The sequence below is a fragment of the Bacillus rossius genome (genome assembly GCF_032445375.1).
Source record: "Bacillus rossius redtenbacheri isolate Brsri chromosome 9 unlocalized genomic scaffold, Brsri_v3 Brsri_v3_scf9_1, whole genome shotgun sequence".
Lineage (NCBI taxonomy): Eukaryota > Metazoa > Arthropoda > Insecta > Phasmatodea > Bacillidae > Bacillus > Bacillus rossius.
Window position 1 is genome coordinate 22,085,767 of NW_026962012.1, and position 23,701 is coordinate 22,109,467.

Sequence of the window (23,701 nt, forward strand, 5' to 3'; positions counted from 1 at the left end):
ATTCCACCGTTCCGCATGTCAGGCGTGTCAGCAGTAACTCTGGAGAGAAGCCTGCAGCTCTCAGGGCTAGTTTACTTCGCACTTCCTAGCATGCGCTAGTTTCAGATCATGGCAGTAACGCATGTAGTAAATAAGTGTCTGGTAAAAAATTAACAGGTAAAATAATTTTCATAATAATAGAAAATGTTAAGTTTTTAACTGCTTTTTAAAATGTTGTTACAATTGTAGTATATCTCTTATATAGAAACTATTATTACGTGTTTTGTAACTCAGAAATGTTGGTAGCAATTACATAGGATGTAATAAATGAATATTTAATTGAAATACAGCCAATAGTTATCAACAGTAGAAGCTACTTCCAAACAGCAGTACTGTTGAGTCGTCAGCAGCTGACACCCTAGCAGACTGCTCGCGACGGTGGAGTCACGTGTGTTTGGGTGGTGCTTGTTCCAGAGCTGACGGCAGAGTCAAGCACATGAAGGTGCATGAGAAGGTGATAGAAGGCGTGACGCACTACTACCTCTCTGAAGCTCGCTTCTTCAGAAGCATCATTGACCTGATCGCAACCTACGAGCATGCCAGCTTGAGCGAGAACTTTGTTGGGTAAGCTTTACAACTTCTGGACTTCGGACATGGTTTTGGACCTATCATTAAAAAATATACATTTTCGTTACAAGTCCTAGCATGTCTTTGTTTCAATATAAAATGCAGAATAATGGTGATATTGTAACAACAGTACTAGAGGCAAGGCAACGCGGCACGCTGGCCAGCAGGGGTCCAGGACAGGCGCCCGTCCCTCTGCGGTAATCCTGTTGGGATGTCTCCAGAGCCCCGACTCTAGGACACTGTTGTTCTCGGAGCTTCCAGTGTCGAGTCGGGGATTGTGATGACACCTTCCAGGGTGGCAATTGGCAGGTTTTAGACAGACTTGGCCGGTGGCGAGTGATGTGGGAGTGACAGGCTGGTGGCACCACGGGCGTGTGTGCGCGAGGCGGGGCCTGCGAGGGCAGTGAAGTGACTCCTTGGTTAGTGGACGTGGACAATGAGCGACGATCTTTGTGTGTGACGATTGGTGCACCTGGGTGTTGTGTGTGTGTGGCGGACGAGTCAGTAGTGTGTTGGGACAGAGGTGCGTTGAGAGACGAGCAGTAGTAGCTCAGCTCCAGTGGGGACAGTAAGAGCTGTTATTTTGTGGACTGACATTTATAATTTTTACCTTCATTAATAGTGTAAAAACTAGTAAATAAATGAAACTGTTTGTTGATTCATTCCAGTCTTGTGTTTTCCCACTCGTAAAAATATTTACAAAATACAGAATTAAACTCTTTATAACGTCACTCGATTTAACGAAAAATTCCTTAAAACGTCGAAATTGCTTGACTTTGGTTGGTTTACCTTGTTTTCTATACAATAATACAGTAAAACCTTTTTGTTGCGACCCCATTTATTGCAACCACCTCTCTATTACAACCCAATTTCGAGGAAGCGTGAAAAAATTGCCGAAAATCCAAAGAAAATCGGACAGAAAATAAGTTTCTTGTGGTGAGTAGCGTGTTACTGCGTTTCTCTTGCCGAGTGCTGTACTGCCGTAGCAGCGCATATCTAAAAATAGATACCACTTCCTGTCGACCGCTGTCAGCGCTTGACAACCCCCATTCCACGTCCCTTTGCCGGCAGGGTTCTTGTGGCAACGTGTTTACGTTTAGCTTTTTGCTAGTGTCTAGTGTGGTATGCAATTAAGACAAAGCTACCTGCTGGATTTCTCTTGATTTTGATTACTATCGGTTGACAATGTTTGCTTAGTTTCTGAAGTCCGATTTGGTATATTTTCTGGCTTGAATTTGTGAACTATTATTGATGACTTATGCAGGGTTTTTTTTTTCCGATTTTGTGTATTATGACTTAATAAATAAAATACCATTAAATATTAATTACTATTTATACAACGCAGGAAAAACCTTCCGGCCGCAACGAGTGAACATGATAGTTGGCCGCTCGCTCGCCCTTTCTCACCCTCTGCCCGTATCGTGCGCTGCGGCCGATCTCGGTTGCTGCTTGTACTTTTTAACAATCACGTTATCTGCTTCATTTTAACAAGGAGAGTAAAACAATATTGAAACTGTCAGCAAATTAATAAAAGCTTTATGTGTCCCCAAAACAGGGCACAAAACTGGCCCGCCTGTTGTTTTCATTCAAAACGTGGCTAAAGAACTTGTATGGATCAGGCTAGAAACATCCGGCAATACGTGTAGGTTATAAGGAATCTTGTTATGAATTGAAATGTTATGTTTTTCGAGTAGATATACACAGCGACCGACTGCATGCACGCCCGCCTCGACTTGTTTTAACTGCCGCAGCTATGTTTATTTTGACAGCTCAAGCTGTTATCTTTTCCATTGGGTTGACAGAAAATGGTCGCTTCACCCATGAAAAAAAAGGCTAGGCCACTTATTCCCCAAGCAGGAAAAACACTGGCTGCCATCTGTTACCCCCGCATTTAACTTTCTTCTAACATTCCACGTCTCGCCTCTCGCGCGAGCAATAACGAAGCGATTACACATTTGGCCGTTTTATGCTTTGTTTGGTGACAGCAGCTTGATTTTATTCGGTATAATATTCCTTTTCATAGGACCCTTGCTATTAAAATACATTTATATTTAAGTTTGAAAGCTTGTAAATTCCTTGCAGAGATGACTGAACTCGAACTTGGTGTGAAAAGTGACATATTTTGACAATCTTTTTTTTGGGCATGTTTGTTGGAGGGGGAGGGGTCCAAAAATATTTACAACGCTCTTACCCCTCCCTCACCGCTTTAGTACCCCATTCATAAAAGCCAAATTTTACGGGAGAAGAGGGGGTGAAAAGAGCATTTTTTCACTGAAGGTTTTTCAAAGGGGAGCGAAGTTGGGGTGTTATAAGGGAGGACACTAGATGGTTTGTGTGTCTGGGAGGGTTGAGCTAGCCTTGAAGAATGTTACAGAGGGGAGGGCGTCATGAAGCCGCTGCCGCCAGCCAGCCGGGCGAGCTTCGTGTGCGCCCACTCGCGTTGCAGAACCTACCGCTGCCATATTTTTAAAGGAAATGTCCAATTATTTTTTTTTGTTATTCTTACATGAACATTATTGGAAGTATTAAAGCCGACACAAAAATACGCTGTGTGTTAAAATTAACAGATTTTAATGATCTTTCATTTAGTTTTTTTTTTTTAATTTTTTTCTGTTTTTCTCATTTTGTCAAAATGTCAAATTTTTTGACATTTCCTGAGAATGTATTCGTAAAATCACTGCTTCATTTAATCTGTGGTTCGTTAGATCGGGGTTATAGTGTATTTAACTACGGCAAGCAAGAAATCGTACATGTAAACTAACCAGTAAAAATAAACTGTATTTTGACATATTTTCTTTAGAGGTGGCCTGTAGGGCGACGGACTTGTCATGAAGGTTGAAGTGGGTTTAAAGCAAAGCCGTCTAGCATTGTGAGTGACAGCATCCTGCCATTGTACGGCTGGTTTCTTAGCGAGTAGCGGTTTGGGAGGGAGGGGGGTTGAAATCTACTGAAAATTTCGGAAAAAATCTATTACGACCCCCTCTCTAATACGACCCTATTCCTGGGATCCGTGATGGGTCGTTTCAGAGAGGTTTGACTGCACACTCTATATAGCATCACGCTCACTCTTTTTAACGGCAACCACTCGGCTTTATAAATCATTAAGCAGTACTTTCTAAGTTGCCGAAGTTAATAAGAACTGCAGCTGTGTACGTTCTTTTGTTTGCTGTTTTGTTGTATTATCTAGCATGTGTTTACTTCGACTGACGTACCGGAGATTCTAAGAAATTTTGTCTTTTGTTTTTGTATGATGAACTTGCACATGTTTACCTCGGTCACTAGACTTTTGTCAAGTTGTTACACGTTATCATTATCGCAGTTGCTTACAGACTTTCTAACTCTAAACATGGCGTGTAAACGAAAATCTTTGTGTATTGACAAAAAGTTTTATTAATACGCTCAATAGAGGCGGGAGGAAAAATCAGTGATGTTGGAAGACGCTATGGATTTAGCCCTCTACCGTGTCTGCAATATGGAGAAACAAAGAAAATATAATTAAAATAAGAAGAAACATAAGGAAATACAATTAAAATATTGGAGCAGCAAAAAACATCAGACGAAGATAACAAACTATAAGCAATACGTGTTGTTATTTGTATGAATATTAATGTTCGTGTGTAAAATGTGTACTATATTAGTAAATACTAAAATGCTAAGTCCGTTTAGTGTCGTTATTTAGAGTTTACATTGTAGTTGAAAAATTAACTTATTTTTATGCTTTGAATCTCCCACATTCATTCTTATAAACATCAGCATGGACTAATTGTAGCTTTTGTGTACCATTTCTGTAGTCAACCATGTTATTTCCTTCTGTCCATCAACACTTCATAGAATACAGATAACTAACTTAATGTTAAACAAACCATACATAAACAATTTGGTATTTGGTTAGCAGTGTAAGGAGTCTATGCTCCTGTACAGTGTGAGACCGACCCTGCCACAGCTGTGAGTGCCGGCCACTAGGATCAGTTCTTCCAGAGACAGTCGTAGAACAGAGGGGTGTGTTCATTGTTGTATGGAGTTGCAAGTTATACTGCCGTGCAGTGTGCTCATTCTTGCACCAAGCTATGGGCGTGCTCTCAAGAGTCCCGGCTTTCAGTCATAATTAAGACAGTAGTAAAAGAACAAGGTAGCACATCAGTTTGTACATGAAGTGTCTTCAGCAAAAGGCTGTAATGATTTGGGAGTCTTTGATGTATTTATTGAGCCCAGACATGTCACTTCCCAAGAAGATAAACTGACCAGGTATAGGGCTCTGCTAAATGTCTTAAAAATTTGAGAGCCAGGCACAAAATCTAGGAGCTAGCCGTAAAAAATATATGCTTTTCCGAACAGTTCTACTTTTAGATTTTATTTTAACATTAAAATATTAAACTGTACCTACGTAATGACTTGTTACAATATCCGTAATCAGAGTTAATTTATTACAATTTAAATACTGTCCCAGTTTTGTGGACCCAGTCATTTCTGTACAGCAAGTTTTGTAAAATCAAAATTGGCTGAGATTTTCAAAACCACTGTATAGTTTTTTCTTGGTATCGTGGCAGAAGTTAGTCACGAGCAAGGAATCGTTAGGTGTCATAACAACCTAATACCCGGGATTTATTGAGGAGTTAGCTGTCCTTTAGCACTAATAGTAGCATGTTTAAAAATCCAAAGGTGTTGCATCTTTTTGATTGTGCCATTTGTGAAGATACAATGTTAAATCTTCCAAGTTGTATAGAGAGAGGAGTAGTTTCTCTTGTGGCAGTCAGGAGAAACAGAGCCGTGGCCAGGGTCTTGTGAAGGAGGGAGTCCAGTACAACAATTGTGTTATTTATTATGAGTAAGTTTTTTTTTTTTTATATATAATTTAATGTAATTTAAAAAATTTGTTTGTCACACTAAAATTTCAGGTCATAGTAAACTTTTAGAGCTCTGTTTACAGAAAACTGTACATTTTATATTTTGGTTTGTATGTAATTTTTTTTAATGCTTTGTTCTTAAGTCAATTGTCTGATGGTTTTGTTGGAACAAGTCATAAATGCATATATATTAATGTTATTGGTTACATGAAACACACATGTCAAGTTTGAATGAGACTTACTTACAGTAACACGTGTGCAAACTCACATTAAATATAGACTACTTGGAAACACAGTAATTCCTGCAGTTTCTTTGTTTGAGGCATATTGGGCTAATATGACGAGGAAATACTTTTTTAAGTAACCCACTAAGGATTAAAAAATCCTTCAAAACAATTCTGTCTTTAACTTTTATAACTAAGTTGCATATTTATTACATATTATAATTAATCCGGGAAGGGAGGGACTGCAACCCTGTGAGACAGACAGAGGGGTTGTGAGGTTGTAGTGAGATGTCGGTGTGATTGCAGCCTGGACGAGGGGCTGAAGTGGCCGTACCACCGGATCGTGGCCATCGCAGACTTCGACTTCAGCCCTCAGGAGTCGAACCAGCTGGCGCTGAGGAAGGGCTGCCAGGTGGTGGTTGTGAGCAAGGAGGGGGACGACAAGGGCTGGTGGAAAGGACGCATCCAAGACAAAGTAAATCCATCCAAACATTAAAGTACTGTAATCAATAAAAAATAGAAAAATGTATTTATGTAGGTACGTGGCCACCTAATCAGAAAATTATAAATTAAAAATTATTAATTTAAAATGTTTTGAAAGAGTAAAATATGCACACTGGCAATCTAAACCTCCAACACCATTAAAAATGTTTTAACAATAAATATTTATGCCTCTACAAAAATTATGACTATGTAATATGAGACGCCATGGTTACATTTATTTATTTATTTATTTTACACATCAGCGGAGTAGCCACATTATGCAAGAGCGGGGAAAATGGAAGATAACCGATAATCGTGAATAGGAAAAATTATTCTAGTAGCGAACCTTCCGCGCCGAGAATCTTAACCCGATTGCCTTGGTGGAAGACGAACGCTCTCGCCGATTGACGTTTAGGTGGTGGCAGTGGCGAAACGAGGGGGGAGGCCCAGAGTAGTCTAAAACTTACATCAACATTTTGGTTTTACTGGCTATGCATAAAAAAGTTAATTAGTTTTACATCACACAAAATCTAACTAAAAATTGCCTGTAAATACGTTTTATTTGCGCAGTTATCTTGTTCTTCATTGAGTTCGTTCGTCTCCAACGCTGGAGAGTATTGAGACGAATTAACGTAAGTCGTTCGGATTTCCACGAGTTCGTTTGTTTTCACAACTGTACATTTGGGTCTACCATGAGCTGTGTTTGCTTCATCTGACAACCTGAAAAATTGGAATAGCCGTTACATTTTTGCCGCTTATAAAACTTGATACTTGCACGTTTATTTTACGTAACCGTATTATAGCTAACCTTCGTCTCTTGCAAGAATCCAGTAAATTCTTATTTGGCCTAATTTTTTTCCGTTTTGTTGACAGTTTCAATTGCCGTGTACCTTTAGTCGACCAACGACTATAAACTGTGGTCTTCCCTTTTAGAGATTCAGAACTTTTGTTTTCCTTCTATTCTCATTACCCGCACACTCAGTAGTGAAAAACAAAGCACAGAATAGGATAGCTGACGAAAACTCTGTATGATCAAAATGAAACGGGCGCTTTGTGAATCACGAATCTAGGTAAATGTGTGACAAGGTGAAGGTATAGTTTCCCTTCGAGCGGTTCCAGGAACGGAAGGAACGCGAACTTAACATACCTGCCAATTTATTACCCCCACAGAGCGCAGGAGGAGAATGAGCTCGCCGGTGGTGGGGGAAGCATCTTTAGAATGCGCTCTCTTCCGATAAAACCTGGAACTAAAAGTTAAATTTTACGTGCCTGTTTGTATCAAAACGGACACATGCAATCACGTATATATTTTAAAAAGTTATTTGAATTTCAATGAAGCTATGGTATCGAAAATCAAATTTTCGCTAATTGAAAATTTAACAAGTTTGATATTTTTTTATTATTTCTCTAATTGTGTAACATTAAAAATTCGACAATAGCTTTATTTTCCCCATCGTTGTCTTTGATAGGAAAAATTTTTGTTTTAATAGGATAATCCAGCTTTGAGCTATAAGTCACGAAAGTCGTAAGATTTCTCCATATAAAATCCGTGCGGATGTCCCATCTTAAGGGTCTTTGCTTTGTGTGCACATTGTCCAGAATTGTATTAGGAACTAGATTGGGAAGCACAATATGATATGTAAAAAGAACCTAAGAATTATATTAATGCCGACTGGGAAATTCTGATCGACCTTAACAGTGAGTTAAACTTTTTTTCACTATTCTCGAGATCTACTTTAGGTGGTAGGCAGCGTAACCTAATTATTTAAGCTCCTGATGAGCATTTGAAACGTAATGATGAGAGATAGCTGTGAAGCCAGGTCACGTGGTTTCCTGGTCAGCACCTAAACCAAAGTTTTGCCGTTTGCATTTTTTTACCGTTCAGTACGTTAAGCTTATGCAATTGTTTCTTTCTAATGAAACTTGGCATGAATAAAAACACTTCTACCAGACCCGTGAGTATTCTGTGCATGCGCCCACATGTATGTCTATTCAGAAAACCAGGCGTGTGGGATGTCTCAGAGCGGACCAGGTGAGGAGGGAATTGAAGGGCGTTTGAGTCTCGGCCATGCACGAGCGACATCAGCGTCCCGTTAGAGTGTCTCTGCCGGGTCCGTATGCCCATCAAACACACGGTGGCGCCCAGGTATCTTCCATCCACGTATGTGAGCGAATGTGAAAGACCCGATGACATCATGGTCTACAAGTTTTTTTAACGACACAAGTATTATGTTTACTTCATGATGGGTCAAGATTCCAAAATGATGCAATTGCCAGATAGCTCATTATGATACATATTCCTTGGTTCACTAGGTGTCTAATGGTTCAAGAGAAATAATGACCTCATGATGGTACATACATGGTTTGTGATTCACAATGATCCTTAATGCTACAACTACCATGATGACCTCATCGTGGTACAAGGTACGCAAGGTTAATGAGTGGTTCAAGTACCGTATATACTCGTGTATAGCGTGCCCTTTTTTCCCTCAAGTAAAAAAAAAAATCAAGGATGCGCTCTATACACGGAAAAAAAAAGTTGAGGCGGGGAGGAGGAGTGGTAGACGTTAACTGCAGGGTGATGGGTGATCCCACACATACACACAAGCAACAAGGCCTCTTTCACACTCATACACACACACACACGCGTGCGCGTGCGAGGTGAGTCATCTAGTCCTCCAACGTTGACGGAAGTGGTGGTGGTGTTTAGTCCTGTCAACTGTCAAGTTACTTGATGGTCATAGTCCCGTACCTGCCTGTCTGCCTGCCTCCCTCCCTCCCTCCCTCCCTCCCTCCCTCCCTCCCTCCCTCGTACCAGTTGTGACGATACAGCGCTTCATTATCTTCCGTCTACACAGCAGAGTTTAGCTTGCTCGTGTCGTTTCAGATGGTACATTAGGCCACAAAAGTTTCGCTTTCAGGTGGAAGAGTATTTTATTTAAGTATTTTCCTGACACATCACACATCAATGTAAATAATCATTTGTTTCATAAGTAATTACTTAACAGCTACCACAAAATATTTTTAAAATTTATTTATGGGAAAACAAATTATAAATTTTTTCTTTGGAATTTGTTGCAAAAATCGTGGTGCGCACTATACACGAGGGCGCGCTATACACGAGTAAATACGGTACTGTAAATATGGTATGACTGGTCGGATGCACTACAGCTTCTCAGATGTCAACTGCAGGAAACAGCACACAGCTGTTGCAGATGTACCTACCACCGAACATGTCTCCATGCTTACTTTCATATGAAGTTACTCTACTTTTTGGTTGGACACTCCTTTATAATAGCTGCATTAACACAAAACTATATTTATACAAAATAATGACATGGAGAACTTTCCAACCATATTCTTTTTATCCTTTTTTATGGCATCACATATCATCCTTCGTTCTATCACTAAAGATGCACAGTTATTAATTTGTTTTATATTTCTTTATAGGTGCACGTTGAATGCGAATGACAGTGTGTGGATTGTATTTTGCAGGTGGGTTTCTTCCCCAAGGTGTACGTACACGTGGTGCAAGAAGCGGACTGATTTCGCTGCGTGTTTGCCCACAGGAAGCCGTGATTCTGGCGCTCATTCTCAGTACATTCTGTGCATGATTCTTGCCACTTGTTTTGCATATTTTTAATACAATTTCAAAGCTGCTTATATTTTTGTAGAAATTGGTTTACATTTGTTACAAACATCGACTAGTAATATTCCGCATTTGTTAATGAGTGAGTCTCAAGTAATGTTACAGAAAACAGTGTGTTCTCTGTAATCTCTCTGTGCACTTAAGTTCCAAACAGTGGTCAAAGCATTTATTAGCGGACAGTAGATTTTCAACGTGTAATCTTGTCGAATTTATGGAAACTATTTTGCCAAGGAGTTTCATAATGTTTAATTTTTATATGAAATATTTTAATTGATTCATGTGTGCATATTGTTAATTTATGATAGTTATATAAAGAATTTATTACAATGCTTATTTAATTACTGTGTTCTTTACAGTGTAACAGTACAAATTATTATTACCATCATATTCATATCTATATATATTTATAGAAAGTTTTTTTTCTAATGTTTAGTGGTGCTGTATTTTTTTTGTTGTATTTATAATTGTAAAATTGTAGAAAGAATATTGACCAACAAGCTGTACTATAAAACACCATTAATAATTCATTTCGTCAGTGTGTCTGTCTTGTGTTCATGTGTATGCAGTAGACCTGTACAAATGTCAATTTTTTAGTTCCAGTCAAATACAAAAATGAATATCATGTTTGAATAATATGAATGAGAATTGGAATATCACTAAAAATGTTCACATCACGTAACATATTCGTAGGAATTGGAAAAGGCTAATATTTAGTGTAGTGGCTTCTGGGAAATTCGACAAATAATATTGAAGTGAAAGGTTCATTAGGTAAAATCTGCTACATTAATGATAAGAAAAGGGTTTGCTAAAATATATAAAAAAAATTTAAATGTGTTTTTATGCAGTTAACACAACTTACTCACCTTTCATTCTGTTTTCATTCACATTATTTCCCAGGATCTGCTACTCTACATATTGATCCAGAAAATTTAAAACTGAATCCATTTCACGAGAAAATTAAAATTTTTGTAATGCTGTATTTGTGAAAGAGTGATTAAATGAGCTCACATTTAAATATTTTAACTCTATTTATTCACACGTTTTCATTATTAATGGCACCCAGGTAAACGTTATTTTAGTTCAACGGTATTACAAACAGTGCTAGTTTGCTCTGGATTCCTGAACCCTTATTTTTGCCTGTTTATTTTGTTTGTGAGTCACAGTGTCTGTTTCATCATAAGCTGCTGCTTATGTTTCATCATAATCGTAAGCTGCTGCTGTGTCGCATGGTGGTAGATTGATTGTGACTATTGATTTACATTCCGTTGCAACCATTGTGTTCACTTATATAGTAGCCATTGCAAAGGTGTGTCCGTGTTTGTTAGGTCTATTAATTTTTTCTCGCTACAGGTGCGTGTGACAAAACATATACAGTAAAACTCACTTAAGACGTTTCCGCATAATACATTTTCCCGTTTATAACATTTAAATAATTATTCCCTTGATCACTTCTATATAACTCTTATGTTAATTGTTCCCATTCAAAACGTTTGCATTTATAAATGCTTCCCGCGTATAACGTTCATCATTTCAGGAATAAAATAATGTAATAAGTTCACTTTACACTCTTGAACTTTATTTATACACTAGAGTCCCGTTATAGCGAGGTGTCACGGCTCCGGGTTTGATCCTCGCTATAACCGTGTCCTCGCTATAACCGAATTGGATGGATTTTGGCCCCGAAAAAATAAAAATAAACCGAAAATAGCAAAAAAAATTGTGTTTAAACCTGTATAATTGGAAAATAACAGGTTATATCAACGAAATCTTAATTTCTGTGAGCATATGTGTGAATTCTCTTTAAAACGATACCCCACAAGTACGGATGCGATCTCCGATTGCGTCAAAATAACCAGAATACCCTACCACGCCACGTAAGTATAGCATCTCAGCCCGCGGCCGACGCAGCATTGTCCTGCTATCTATCGTCGACGCGGGCTGTCTGCTGGCGGCCATGTTGGTTCGGGATGTTGCTAACAGGTGGTGCTAGTGTAGCGCGACGATTTAATTCCTTACAAAAACGCAGGAGTGCGGCAACGCACGTACGCCTCAAACGAAATAGTTGCTGGAAAATTATACTTTTTTCATATAAAGAAACCTGTAAACTTTTTTAGAAAATAAATTTGGGATTAAACTCAAACCATCACCACCCCCTTCCTGGACAGATACCCCACTGACAGAAACAAAAGTTACAAGAAAACTGTCCTAGCGATTCGGAAATAAATACGGTAGTGCCTACTATTTGTCAGATAGTAAAATAAATAACGTGACGTGATTGTAAACGTGTCACGACTGAAATAATTCCAAACAAGTTTATAAATATTTGTGTATTATTAACGCGATCAATTAGCAAGTGTGAAGTCGCACGCACGCACGCACGCACGCAAGCACTGAATTTGGGCGTTTGGATGATAGCCGGCTTATCTTGTAGTGACGTAGTCAGAAACGAAACAAAGGGACTGTACTCTTTGTAGCCTAGCGGTTGCATTACACACGCACATATCCCCAGCACATTCAGCATTTATTATACTGAGTTCACAGGAATAGAATACAGCAAAACCCCTTATTTGCACTTTTCATGGGGACAAAGTAAAAAAGTGTAAAAAGCGGGAAAGTGTAAATAAAGGGAAAAGTATAAAAAGGAGTACAGTTTACCTTATTTAGAATTTTTTTCCTTTTGTTTAATAGCACATACTACAATGCAGGTACAAACACACTAACAACAAATTTTACTTTAGTATTTAATCAATTATTAATTTACCACATTTGACAAAAATAAAAAAAGAATGAAAGCCAAAATGTTTTTCTGATTACTTCCTAAAAAATAAATTTGAAATTTTCTTCTGCTTGCTTTTTAAGCTGTTCAAGGAGATTATTTGCCTCTCCAAATTATAAATACAGTTGCAACCGGCAGGGTTTATAACAAATACGGGCTACATACACATTGCTCACAGTAAAAAAATTTTTAAGAAAAGGCCGCAAATTGATGAATATTTACCGTCAATAGCGCGCCAAACGCGGAGAAAGGTCATTGTACTCGGTCAGCTGCTGTAACGACGCGGCGGCGCATGCGCACTCTATGCTCCGCCCAGACTCATGACGCCATCAGCCGCCAACCAATAGATGCGAGCTTAGCGGAAAAAAATATAAGCTCCACCTCCCGTGTACCAATTTTATCCAGTTCTAATACCAGTTTATTGGTATACGCACCAGTTTTCTCGCTGCCGTGACATGTTCAAGTTTACGTTTATCATGATGTCTTGATACCAATAATTAATTATTTACGATCCCCAGAAATGATTGGTTAGTTTAAAAAATATGGCGTCAACTGTACAATACTTCCCAAATTATAAAAGACGTATAAAACAGTTACCAAGACACCGCTCATTTTATCTTGTGAAGTTTATGTCTCGTACCAGTATTTCGGCTAAGTTGTGACATAAATACAGTATCAGAACTTACAAGCAGCCATGTTTGTACATTCATGAGTTTACGTTTTTCCCTCGTGCATTTTAGATTGTCTCCTGCTATAATTACTCGTACTTTTACACGCCTAGGCTTAAATTATTACATGTTTAGAAATAAAAGCAACTTTTCATGTTATAAAATATGTATATTTTGCTATTTAAAATGTTCATTGCCTACTAGCTCCACGGTATTTTCTGGTTGTTTATGGTTGTTACGTGACGTAAATAGCGGGATTGATTCGATTTTTGAGACGTAATTCGCGGGAAAGTATTGTATTGGACTATATGGGAACCAAACGGGACCTGAAGAATATAGTGCAAATAACGGGAAAACGTAAATAACGGTAACGTAAATAAGGGGTTTCGCTGTAATATTAATGAACAGATAACTAACGGAAGTTTGATAAAAGAAAGAAAGGATGGGATTCTATTTTTAAAGCCATGCACTTAGGTGGCGACTGCAAGGCTGAAGAATGTGACAGGTGTCAATGGCAAGATGTCTAGTGGCGAGGGAGAGGGATGGAGATAAAGCAGTCAAATAACCAAAGCGCGCTTCACGCGATCACGCCGTAAATTCCTCAAAAAGACCTCGTTATAGCCGTTTTCTTGCTATTACCGTGCTCGCTATAACGAGATTCTAGTGTAATTAAACTTTTAGACAGTTGTTACAAAACAATAACAAACATAACCGCCAACCCTTTGCCGCACTCAGCACGCTGTTATGATTATTTTTCGAATAATCATCTGCTTGTATTCGTATCCTTTGTGAGGCTGTTCTATCTGTACACCATTTCCCTCATTCACGGCATAACGTCAGCGAATACACAACAAAAACAAACCACTAGCCATTCATTGACCTGATTGCATGACACGTGATGCAACTGTTACAGCAATAGGAGTAGCTAATTCATTTTCATTGTTTGTTGAAAACTGTGATAAATATTTTATATGGTAGACGTAATGAATAAATTTTTCCGTTTTTGGCTGACCTGTAAATTGTTCACAATTTTTCGTAAAACCTGTGTTAAAAAATCATTGTACGAAGTTTATTCAAAACTTGACAATGCCGCATGGCAATGCTGCATAATACACAGGGTTCTTCCAGCTCCATGGTTGGTTGACCTGCTACTGCTTAAAGGAACGACGGAAATCTTGCATGTTGATTGTGCTTTGCGATTTTGTTTTTCTGTAAGGCGTTGCAATGATTGCCGAAGGTTTACGGTAGCGATCACTTACACATCCTAAAAAAAAAAAACTTAAAATTATTTTAAAAATATCAGGCTATGAAAACTCGTGCCTTGGGTAGAAAAAAGTAGCGGAAAATGTTATATTTGTTAGGGAGGGGGGTAAAGGTTTTGAGTGATGTTTTTGCAATAAAACGTTTATGTAAAAGGTGAGAATTTGTAGCATGTGCTTCCTCAGCATTATTAAAAATATTTTGTTTTTAAGCTTTCTAATGTGACATTAATTTTGGTCCGTGACCGAGATGTTTATGGCGCTTCACTCGTGTAAAATAAACAGCTGCGATCGGTGGCCATTACATTTGATGGGGTTTTTTTCCAGCCCAACAAGGTAAACATATTATTCAGAGTTAATCCATAAATAAAATATTTATTATCCTGTATATTTAGATACATGTATTTACGACAAAGAATTGCCCTGAAATTATTTTTAAATTTTGTAATACCCTTAAAGGTTATCACCAGTGCCAAGAATGCTAACTGCTGTGAAATTAGCTCTACCTTCTGGATTTATGTACCCCCCCCCCAGTGTGTCATTGTACTGAGAGCTTGGGACCACATCCTACGCCATTCCATGCAACTATGGCAAATTCAGTCGTGGTTTTATTTTTTTTTACATCAAAATGTGCAATGGTGCTGATAGAATTAAGGACTTTCCGACAGGTATCTACTAGCATTAAAAAATAAAATTCAAGAGTCGACCACAATACAGGTAGCATCTTGTTCTGAGAGCCTCCAATGTGTGGTTTTCAAGGTTCTGTCACAAACATTAATTGATTTTAACCAACTACAAATATTTGAGGTAATGGAATTCCCACAAATAGCCAAATTTTAAAAGATAAAGTCAAACATACAGCGCATAACCCAAGTATGTCATTTTAATGAATTTTTTTTATGTAGCAACTACTATTTCCCTTTTAAGAAGTTTTCCATGTTAAGAAGTTTTTATCATCCAGTTCCTTGAAAATAGTCTTAACAGGGTTTTACTAAACAAATAACACATTATTTTCAAGTTTAGAATGTCATAAATAGTCTGTGATGTAGAATGAAATTGAATACAAACATAATTCAATATTTATTGGTTTCGTCTTTGTATAATCTCTTGCAATGAAAACAATAAAAAGGCATTTCTTTAAGTCAAAATAGAAATAATAAAATCTTTTTGGCTGGTTTGTGAACACAAACTTCATGTACGAAATACAGGTGAGATTCAGCAAATAACTTTAAGCCTTCGTAACTGAAAACTCAATGATTATTAAATACAAAAAAATTTAATCTTGCACTCTTCAAAATCCAAAGTTTCATAATTCTTCTTCTTGATACACAAATGCAGTCCTCGTGGATGCAGCACACTGATTCAGTCTTGAAGCTGGGGGAGTCAGGTGTCAGGTAGGTTTGTGGCCCCAGGAGAGGACTGTCCCCGCAGTGCTATCACGAGGAGCCAGAACCTTCTAGACTTCATCTCCGTGATACACAACATACTGGTGGTGTTCTGTCTTCAAGAATATAAAAATAAAATAAAAAATGAAATTAATTAATATAAAAAAAAAATCAAATAAAAATTACAAAAATTCTGGCTTTCAGTAGAACTTATCATTGTTCAACAGAGTTTACAAGCTAGTAGTAGCAGTATTTATTTTTTTTAAGTTTATTATTATTTTTCTGTGATTTGCTGATACTGATTAAGGAAAAGGTGTGTTATATTACTCAGTATGCTGATTATATCTGCCAATATTTAGATGGTATTCTTTCTGTGCTTATTCCTGTCGAGACTATGGTTTTCCGAGTGCTTCTGGTTATTTCTGAGAAATCGATCTCTACACAAAAATTTTTTGACGTGTTAACGTCTTATAAATCGATGAATGCCGGCTGCACGAATGAAAAAGTGTCACGTTCCGCCTGAACCGAGCGTGCAAGAACCGGCCAACCACCATGCAAGAAAATCTTTTATAATATCAAAGATGTTAAGACGGGCTTTTTAACTAATTGTTATTGATTATATTTAAACAAATTATTTTAATTAATTTTGCTAAAACTGCAAACATTTGAAAATTTAAAATTATGCATTTTTTTTTTATCAATGTTTTCTTATGACATTATCACGTAAAATTATCATCCATAAACCAACTTTACAGACAACCCCCTTTTTTACTTAATGAGACATGCAATTTTATTCAGAGTTTCATTTACTTTGTGAATTTCTGTCACCAAGTTATCACTAAATATATATATTTTTTATCAGGTGGAATTTAAAAAAAAATCCATTGTGAAATAATATTCAAGCCTCTGGTAAAATGTATATGATGAATCACACTTATTTAAGTTTTTATCGATAGTACACACTTTTTTAAGGTAGCGACATATCTACTGTATTTTTAGAAGTTAATAATATTTTTTTAGGAATTTGTAATTTGACCAAAATCATGAAAAATAACACAGGGATGTTACTTGAGTCTCTGGTAAAATTTAATTGTTGTTTGGATCTATAAGTTTAGTTTTTATTGTTAGTACACATTTTTTTAAGGTAGCGAAATACCTGCTGCATTTTTAGAGGTTAGCCAAGTATTGTTATAAAGTTAGGTTGTTAGACAGAGAGCATAAAAACAACACATTAGAGGGTATTCGAGCCTCTGGATAAAATTTGTATTATGTTTCGCTCTCTAAATTTAATTTTATTTGGGAGTACACACATTTTTTAGGATAGTGACACCGTACTGTATTATTAGAATTTGCCAATAATTTTTATGAATGTATGTTTTTTGACACAAAGCATAAAAACTACCAATTAAGGCTATTCTAGTCTCTGGTTAAATTTTTATGATGGTTCGAAATCAAACTTTAGTTTTTATTGATGATACCTTAATTTTTTTAAGTAGTGAAATACGTGCTGTATTTTAAAAAGTTAGCCAAGTATTTATTAATTAGAAACGTTTTGGACACTAAAAATAAAAACAACATAAGAGGCTTTTTGAGCCTCTGCTAAAATTTGTATTGGTTAGTGTTATAAATTTATTTTGAAATGATATTTCACACATGTAGGTAGGTAGCCTATTATTTGATATATGTTTAAAATATAGTTCAGTGAGTTAAAGAAAGAAAGTTTCAGGAACGAAACCTAAAAAATCACATATAATAGCTATTAACACCTATGGTAAATTTTGTATTATGGTTCGCTATCTTAATTTAATTTTAGTTGATAGAACACACATGTACAAAGGTATAGAATTATATTATATAATTTTAAATGTTACTTAAGTTTTTTTTTTTACAATGAGTAGGTTTTGTGACATTAACCATGGAAACTAATATTTCGAGTGATTTATATCCACTGGTAAAATTTGTATAAATGTTTGCAATCTAAATTTAAATTTTAGTGATAGTACACACATTTTTTAAAGAAGCAAAATATACTATTATTTTTTGAAAAATCCAATAGTTTTAGAAAGGTAGGTTTTTGTACAGTAAGCATAAAAACAACACATTAGTGGCTATTCGAGCCACTGGTAAAATACGTATGATGGTTTTTTGAATATTTATTTAGTATTTATTGATAGTACATAATTGTTTTAATGTAGTTACATACCTGCTATATTTTTTAGAAGATAGCTAAGTATTTTTATAAATCAGGCATTCCATAGTAATAGGTGTTACGTCCGGACAACAAAAAAAGTCAATAATAAATAAACTAAAAATGTTAAGAAATCATTTAACATACCTGTTAATAGCACTTTGCTAAATGAATATAAGTATTGCTGTAGAAGCAGTTTATTAGCATATCAAATGCAAAATAAAGTATGGAAAAAATGGTAACGGGTGTTACAGCAAATGGACATCTTACTTTAGTTCAGAGTGATTAATCTCAAAACTCTGTGAACTGAAATTAAAAAAAAATTGGAAAAAAATTATGAATCCAAGCCAAGCTTATAGGCTTCACACTGATGTCAAGAAGTTGTTTGTAGACAAACTATTAACCAATCCATTAGTAAAATAGTAAAGTAACGGGTGTTACAAGGTTAGTCAGTGGCGGACCTAGACTGTGCGGGGCCCTGGACAATTTATTTCAGCGGGGCCCTTTTTTCCGGGGGGGTGGGGGGGGGTCTTAACAGACTGGAGTATGGAATACCACTGGGGAAAGGGGGATTTGTGGTCACTCTCCCGGAAAGTTAGAAAATTAAACTTTTGAGCCTACATTGAACCTAAATTTCGACGATGGTAAGAAATTTTCTTTCGTGGAAATTGTAATTGGGTTAGTTTTATTAATGTATACAATTTAATTCTGGTGAAATATGGTCATTTTATAAGTCTATAAAAGCTGTTAATATTTTTAAAAGTGAAATCATACTAAAAATATAAAAAATCAAAAGCAAAAACAAAAAAAAACAATATTTCCTTTTTTTTCATTTACACACATACAATATTTTTTCACATAAAATAAAATTATACAAGAAGAATAATAAAAATACGCAAATAAATTTGGATTGTTTTTGAACAAATACTCAAATATATGCCACATGTAAATGAGGGTTAATTTATATAGCTGTATAGGCTATTATTTAAATTAGTCGTAAAATTAATTTGGTACAAAAATCACATGGGTAAATTGTTTTCCCTCACTTATGAAAATAAATGATTTTAAGGGAGAAAAAAAAACCCAACAACAACATTTCAAGGCAAAATATTGCAGTTCAACTGTTCCTTATCTCCAGTAATTTTATCAGTCTTTAAATATTTTGTTAAAGAATAGCTTAATTGTTTTTCAAGTTCTTTGCGTTTTTAAATTTTTTTCCGTTTGGAACTGCCAGAATCATATTTCCTACCAAAGTCACGATCACGAGAGGTCATTGTAAATTAATCTGACTGAAACTAACAAATAAAAATTTCAGCCTTGATTATGAAACTGTCTAATAAAAATAAATATCCCTATTAATAAATATCATTGAAAGTAGTTACAACAAAATAACAGGACGAACGAATAGAGATTCAAAATGTGTACTGCACGATACATGACTTAATATTTCCACTGATCTGGCGACACTGCAGTAACAACATCGGTCTGTAACGCGTACGGTCACACCCCCTCCACTTTTGAATATCGTAAAAGGGAAGGGAAGACTAATTATCAGCCGCTGACTAAAGTCACGTAAATTTAGAAGGTTGAGAGGAAGTTTAGGGTTTACATAGCGACCTATACTTTCAATTCCTTTGATAACTGGCAGAAGTAATACAAACATAAAACAAAAAAAGCACAACTGTATGTACTTTTCACCGCCCTTCCCCAGAGATATATCAGAGGAAAACGACACTCAGAGCAAAGCCTTGTTGTCGCCGTATCTGTGATAACTGTAACCTGAAGCAAACACTAATCAGCATCGCCGGCTGGCAAGTGTCAGGTAATGTGATCCACATATTGCCAACCCGATTATCTGACACTCGTCCCCTGCTTGTTGCGGTTAATACATATAAAAGAGGTTCTAATAGACATTAGGGGTGTACAACTTAATTTCGAACACCTTACATGACAGGTGCTAGGGTAAGGGCAGACGCGGGGCCCCACTAGGCGCGGGGCCCTGGGCGATTGCCCGGGTCGCCCGGCCCTGGATCCGCCCCTGAGGTTAGTAACGGGTGTTACACATCCTAAGCATGGATATTGTCCAAGTTATAGGTCCAAGATGACAAAATAATGAAATAAAAGTAAGGTGTAACTTTTCTATTCGCTAAAAAATATGTTTAATCTCAAAATAAGCATACATATTTACTTTTAGTTCTCACAGCTTAAACTAAATATATTTATATATATCTACTCATTCTTTTAAACATAACTTATCTAATATTTTCCCAATTTCAATATCATTGTGTATGTATACTATTTGGTTGGTTTGGTTATTTACTAATTAAGTACTTAAATTAAATGAACACATATAATATCCTCCTAATGACAATTTTCATTAGCCTAGTTCACAAGATTTCTGAAACATCACTGATGACATGCTCAAGTTTCCATTAAAAATTACACAATAGCAAAACAGAATTATAAACTGACTTATTACTACAAGTAAATGTCTACCTAAACTCTTTCAAACACATCTACTTTTTTTTCAAATTTGTACAGAATTGTGAAAATAGCCTTTGGCTGTAAGTTTGAGTTTGGTAATTTACTAATTACTTGATTGAAATGTACATATGTAATGTCTCCATCATCGGCAATAAAGACAGTTATTTCTGGTTCACGAGATTTCAAAAACATCACTGACAAACACTTTTCATCATCTACGCTTCCTTGAGAAATTGCAGCATATCTATATACAATTCCTTCTGAATTATTGCGACCTCGCAAGCTTGGAACATTTATTAGAAAAAAAACATACCAGACTGTATATCTCCTGGGCTAGCAATAGGAAAAGTTTCTATAAACTGGCAACTTTCAGGATTGTCCTCACTGCCTGAATCTGAGTACACATCATTGTAATGGAGACGACACCCAACCTCTGTCAGCACAGATACAGATGGTTCAAAATCAGATTCATCAATTTCAGCTCTAATCGTCTTTTGACATCAAACTTGATGATGTTTTCCCGTACTGAAGTGATGACTTGCTTGAATTTGTGGAATTGGAAAAACACTTTTCCAGTAGTTATTTAGTACAGTTTCATTCTGTAACACCTATGTCTTGTCAACATAAAAACTTAATATTCCAGTAACTTTCCTGTTTACGTGATCATGGAAATCTCTAGCAGTTTCAATGTGAATTCTTCTGTCTCGTTTTACTGTCATCCACACATGTCGTTTGACTGTAGATATTATATTAAAGTGTTCCCAGCAAAATAAACTAAGAGGTATTAAGGACTAAACACAAGACATAAAAAAGAAGTTTCATGTTACTACCTAGTTTTAATTGAAACACACAACTAACTTTGGCATACACAGCCAGGAGAGTGTTACACTTTCTTTTACACATATTACTTAAAATAATCCAAGGTAAGCTACTTTACTATAATTACATTTATAATTTAAATAGCTTGTGAAAGTTTATGAGGCAGTTATTGTGGGACAGTATGGCAGATAAAATTCCAACTAACCATTTAAAACAAGAATTGGTTTCATAACACATATACAAAATTCTTTTTGGTTAAGTTTTTGTTTTTCAGTACAATTATATGGTACCTGAACAATTTCTGTACACAAAATCAACATGTTAATAGCGCTTGTAACACCCGTTACAAATGCTACGTAACACCCGTTACCATATTTTTACTCCTTAAATTTTAATATTAATATTTTCTTTGGTAATCAAAATGCTACTGAGACACATAATCTCACTTTTGTTAGACATTAATTTTATAAGTGTTATGGTTTAGTTATTATGTAAACTTTTATATGTTTTTGGTAACGGGTGTTACACAGATGATATCAAAATAAACTTGAGCTATATTGAAGCAATTTTAATTATCTTACTATTATTGAGAATGCTGCAGCAAAGTATAAACTTTCAACAAGGTCACTGCACTAAAATCAAAGGCATCAGCTGATTATCAATATTAAAAACAATATTGCCAACTTAATTAAAAATTTTACTCTTGATTCCCCACACAGATAAACAAAGTTAAACTGTAGAAAACAAAAGAAATAATTAAAGAATCAAAATAATTTTTTGGACAATGGACTGTGAGACTTTTTTCTACAGTATTATGTGAATAAACATTGTTTATAATTTTTTTACATTTTTTTCACTTAGGCTCATTTTGGTATGGAATGGCCCAAATGTACCTTTTTGACAGAAAACATAAAAACAACACATTAGAGGCTATTTGAACCTCCGGTTTAAATTTATATTATGTTTCGCACTCTGAATTTAATTTTATTTGATAGTACACAAATTTTTTAAGATAGGGACGACCGTACAGTATTTTTAGAATTTGCCAATAATTTTTATGAATGTATGTTTTTTTACACAAAGCATAAAAACTACCAATTTGAGGCTATTCAAGCCTGTGGTTAAATTTTTATAATGGTTCGAAATCATTCTTTAGATTTTATTGATGATACCCTAATTTTAAAGATAGGTAGTGAAATACCTGCTGTATTTTAAAAAGTTAGCCAAGTATTTATTAATTAGAAAGGTTTTTGGACACAAAAAATAAAAACGACTTAAGAGTAAAATTTGTTATTGGTTAGTGCTCTAAATTTATTTTGAATTTGACGTCGTCCGACCGAAGGCCACCCTAAAGCCCGACCTGCAACCGCCAGTATTCACCCCCGCTGACGGAACGCGCCCCTAGCCATGGCCCACCCGAGTCAGGCGAGCCACCAGCAACCAAGGTAGAACCCGACCCCCCCCCCCCCCCCCAAAATAAACAGACCATCATTAAAACCAGCCACGTTAAAAAACAAACACTAATTATTAAACAATATTACGTATTTATTTGAAGTTGGTCAACGAAAGTGCGACGTAGGAGTGCCCGGGCACTCACATGTGTAACTACAGCAATACGCGTTTGAGAGTTCCCCTGGCGGCCTTCTGCCTGAATCAGTCAATCAGACCTTATGACATAATTATTCAAACCTTGTGTTGCGTTATTAACCCCACCAGAGCAATCTGACAAGAGACGAACAGTCGCTGGTGTGACGTAAAAATTCAAACATAATAATTCTATATATAATAACTTTCAATTCGTAGAAGGGACGAATGACTTTGATTCAGCCTTTATAATTAATATAAGAATTTAACATCATTAAATTCTCTTATTAACTTATCAGATCAGAAACTAACGTAATGAGGTCAACCCTGGCGCGAGGGCCACCGAGCCTCGGCCGGACGCCATGACATGACGCCAGTACAACGCGACTCGTGGACCGGGGCGGACGCACGTCCCATGGAGAGACATCATCCTTTGTCCACACTGAGTTCACTTCTGGTAAATATAGTCATTCTTCAAACCCCTTTTTAATAATCTCTCCGTGTGTACCCGGCCCAGTTTTTCGGTCCAGGACCTAATCCGGCCGCATAAATATCAAACCCCCCCCTGCACCACACTTGGTCCGCGGGGTAGGTCCATTATCCGGTACGGGCCGTCTCCCGAGGACAGAACTTTTGTTAAAACTCAGTCGCTCCGGCACTGACACTCCCCGTAAGGGAATTTTTGAGCGAATTTAGCTGCAGTCTGCGCTCCACTGCCGTGGACGCGAGCAC

The 23,701-nt window shown here is 36.5% G+C and overlaps 1 protein-coding gene and 1 long non-coding RNA gene across 2 annotated transcripts in view; one reads left to right on the forward strand and one right to left on the reverse strand.

The window, feature by feature from the left end:
• Positions 1-10,821, forward strand: part of LOC134542623 (protein vav) — a 196,101-nt gene extending 185,280 nt beyond the window's left edge. The window contains exons 15-17 of the mRNA XM_063387022.1: positions 454-603; positions 5,981-6,149; positions 9,653-10,821. Coding sequence (XP_063243092.1) covers positions 454-603; positions 5,981-6,149; positions 9,653-9,703 — 370 coding nt within the window. The 3' untranslated portion in view covers positions 9,704-10,821. The remainder of the gene's footprint in view (positions 1-453; positions 604-5,980; positions 6,150-9,652) is intronic.
• A 4,749-nt stretch (positions 10,822-15,570) lies between these two features.
• Positions 15,571-22,041, reverse strand: LOC134542624 (uncharacterized). Its single transcript, XR_010076830.1, has 2 exons — positions 21,967-22,041; positions 15,571-16,010 (listed from the first exon to the last, which is right to left on the reverse strand). It is a non-coding gene; the product is annotated as an uncharacterized LOC134542624 (long non-coding RNA).
• Between the last annotated feature and the right edge of the window lie 1,660 nt (positions 22,042-23,701).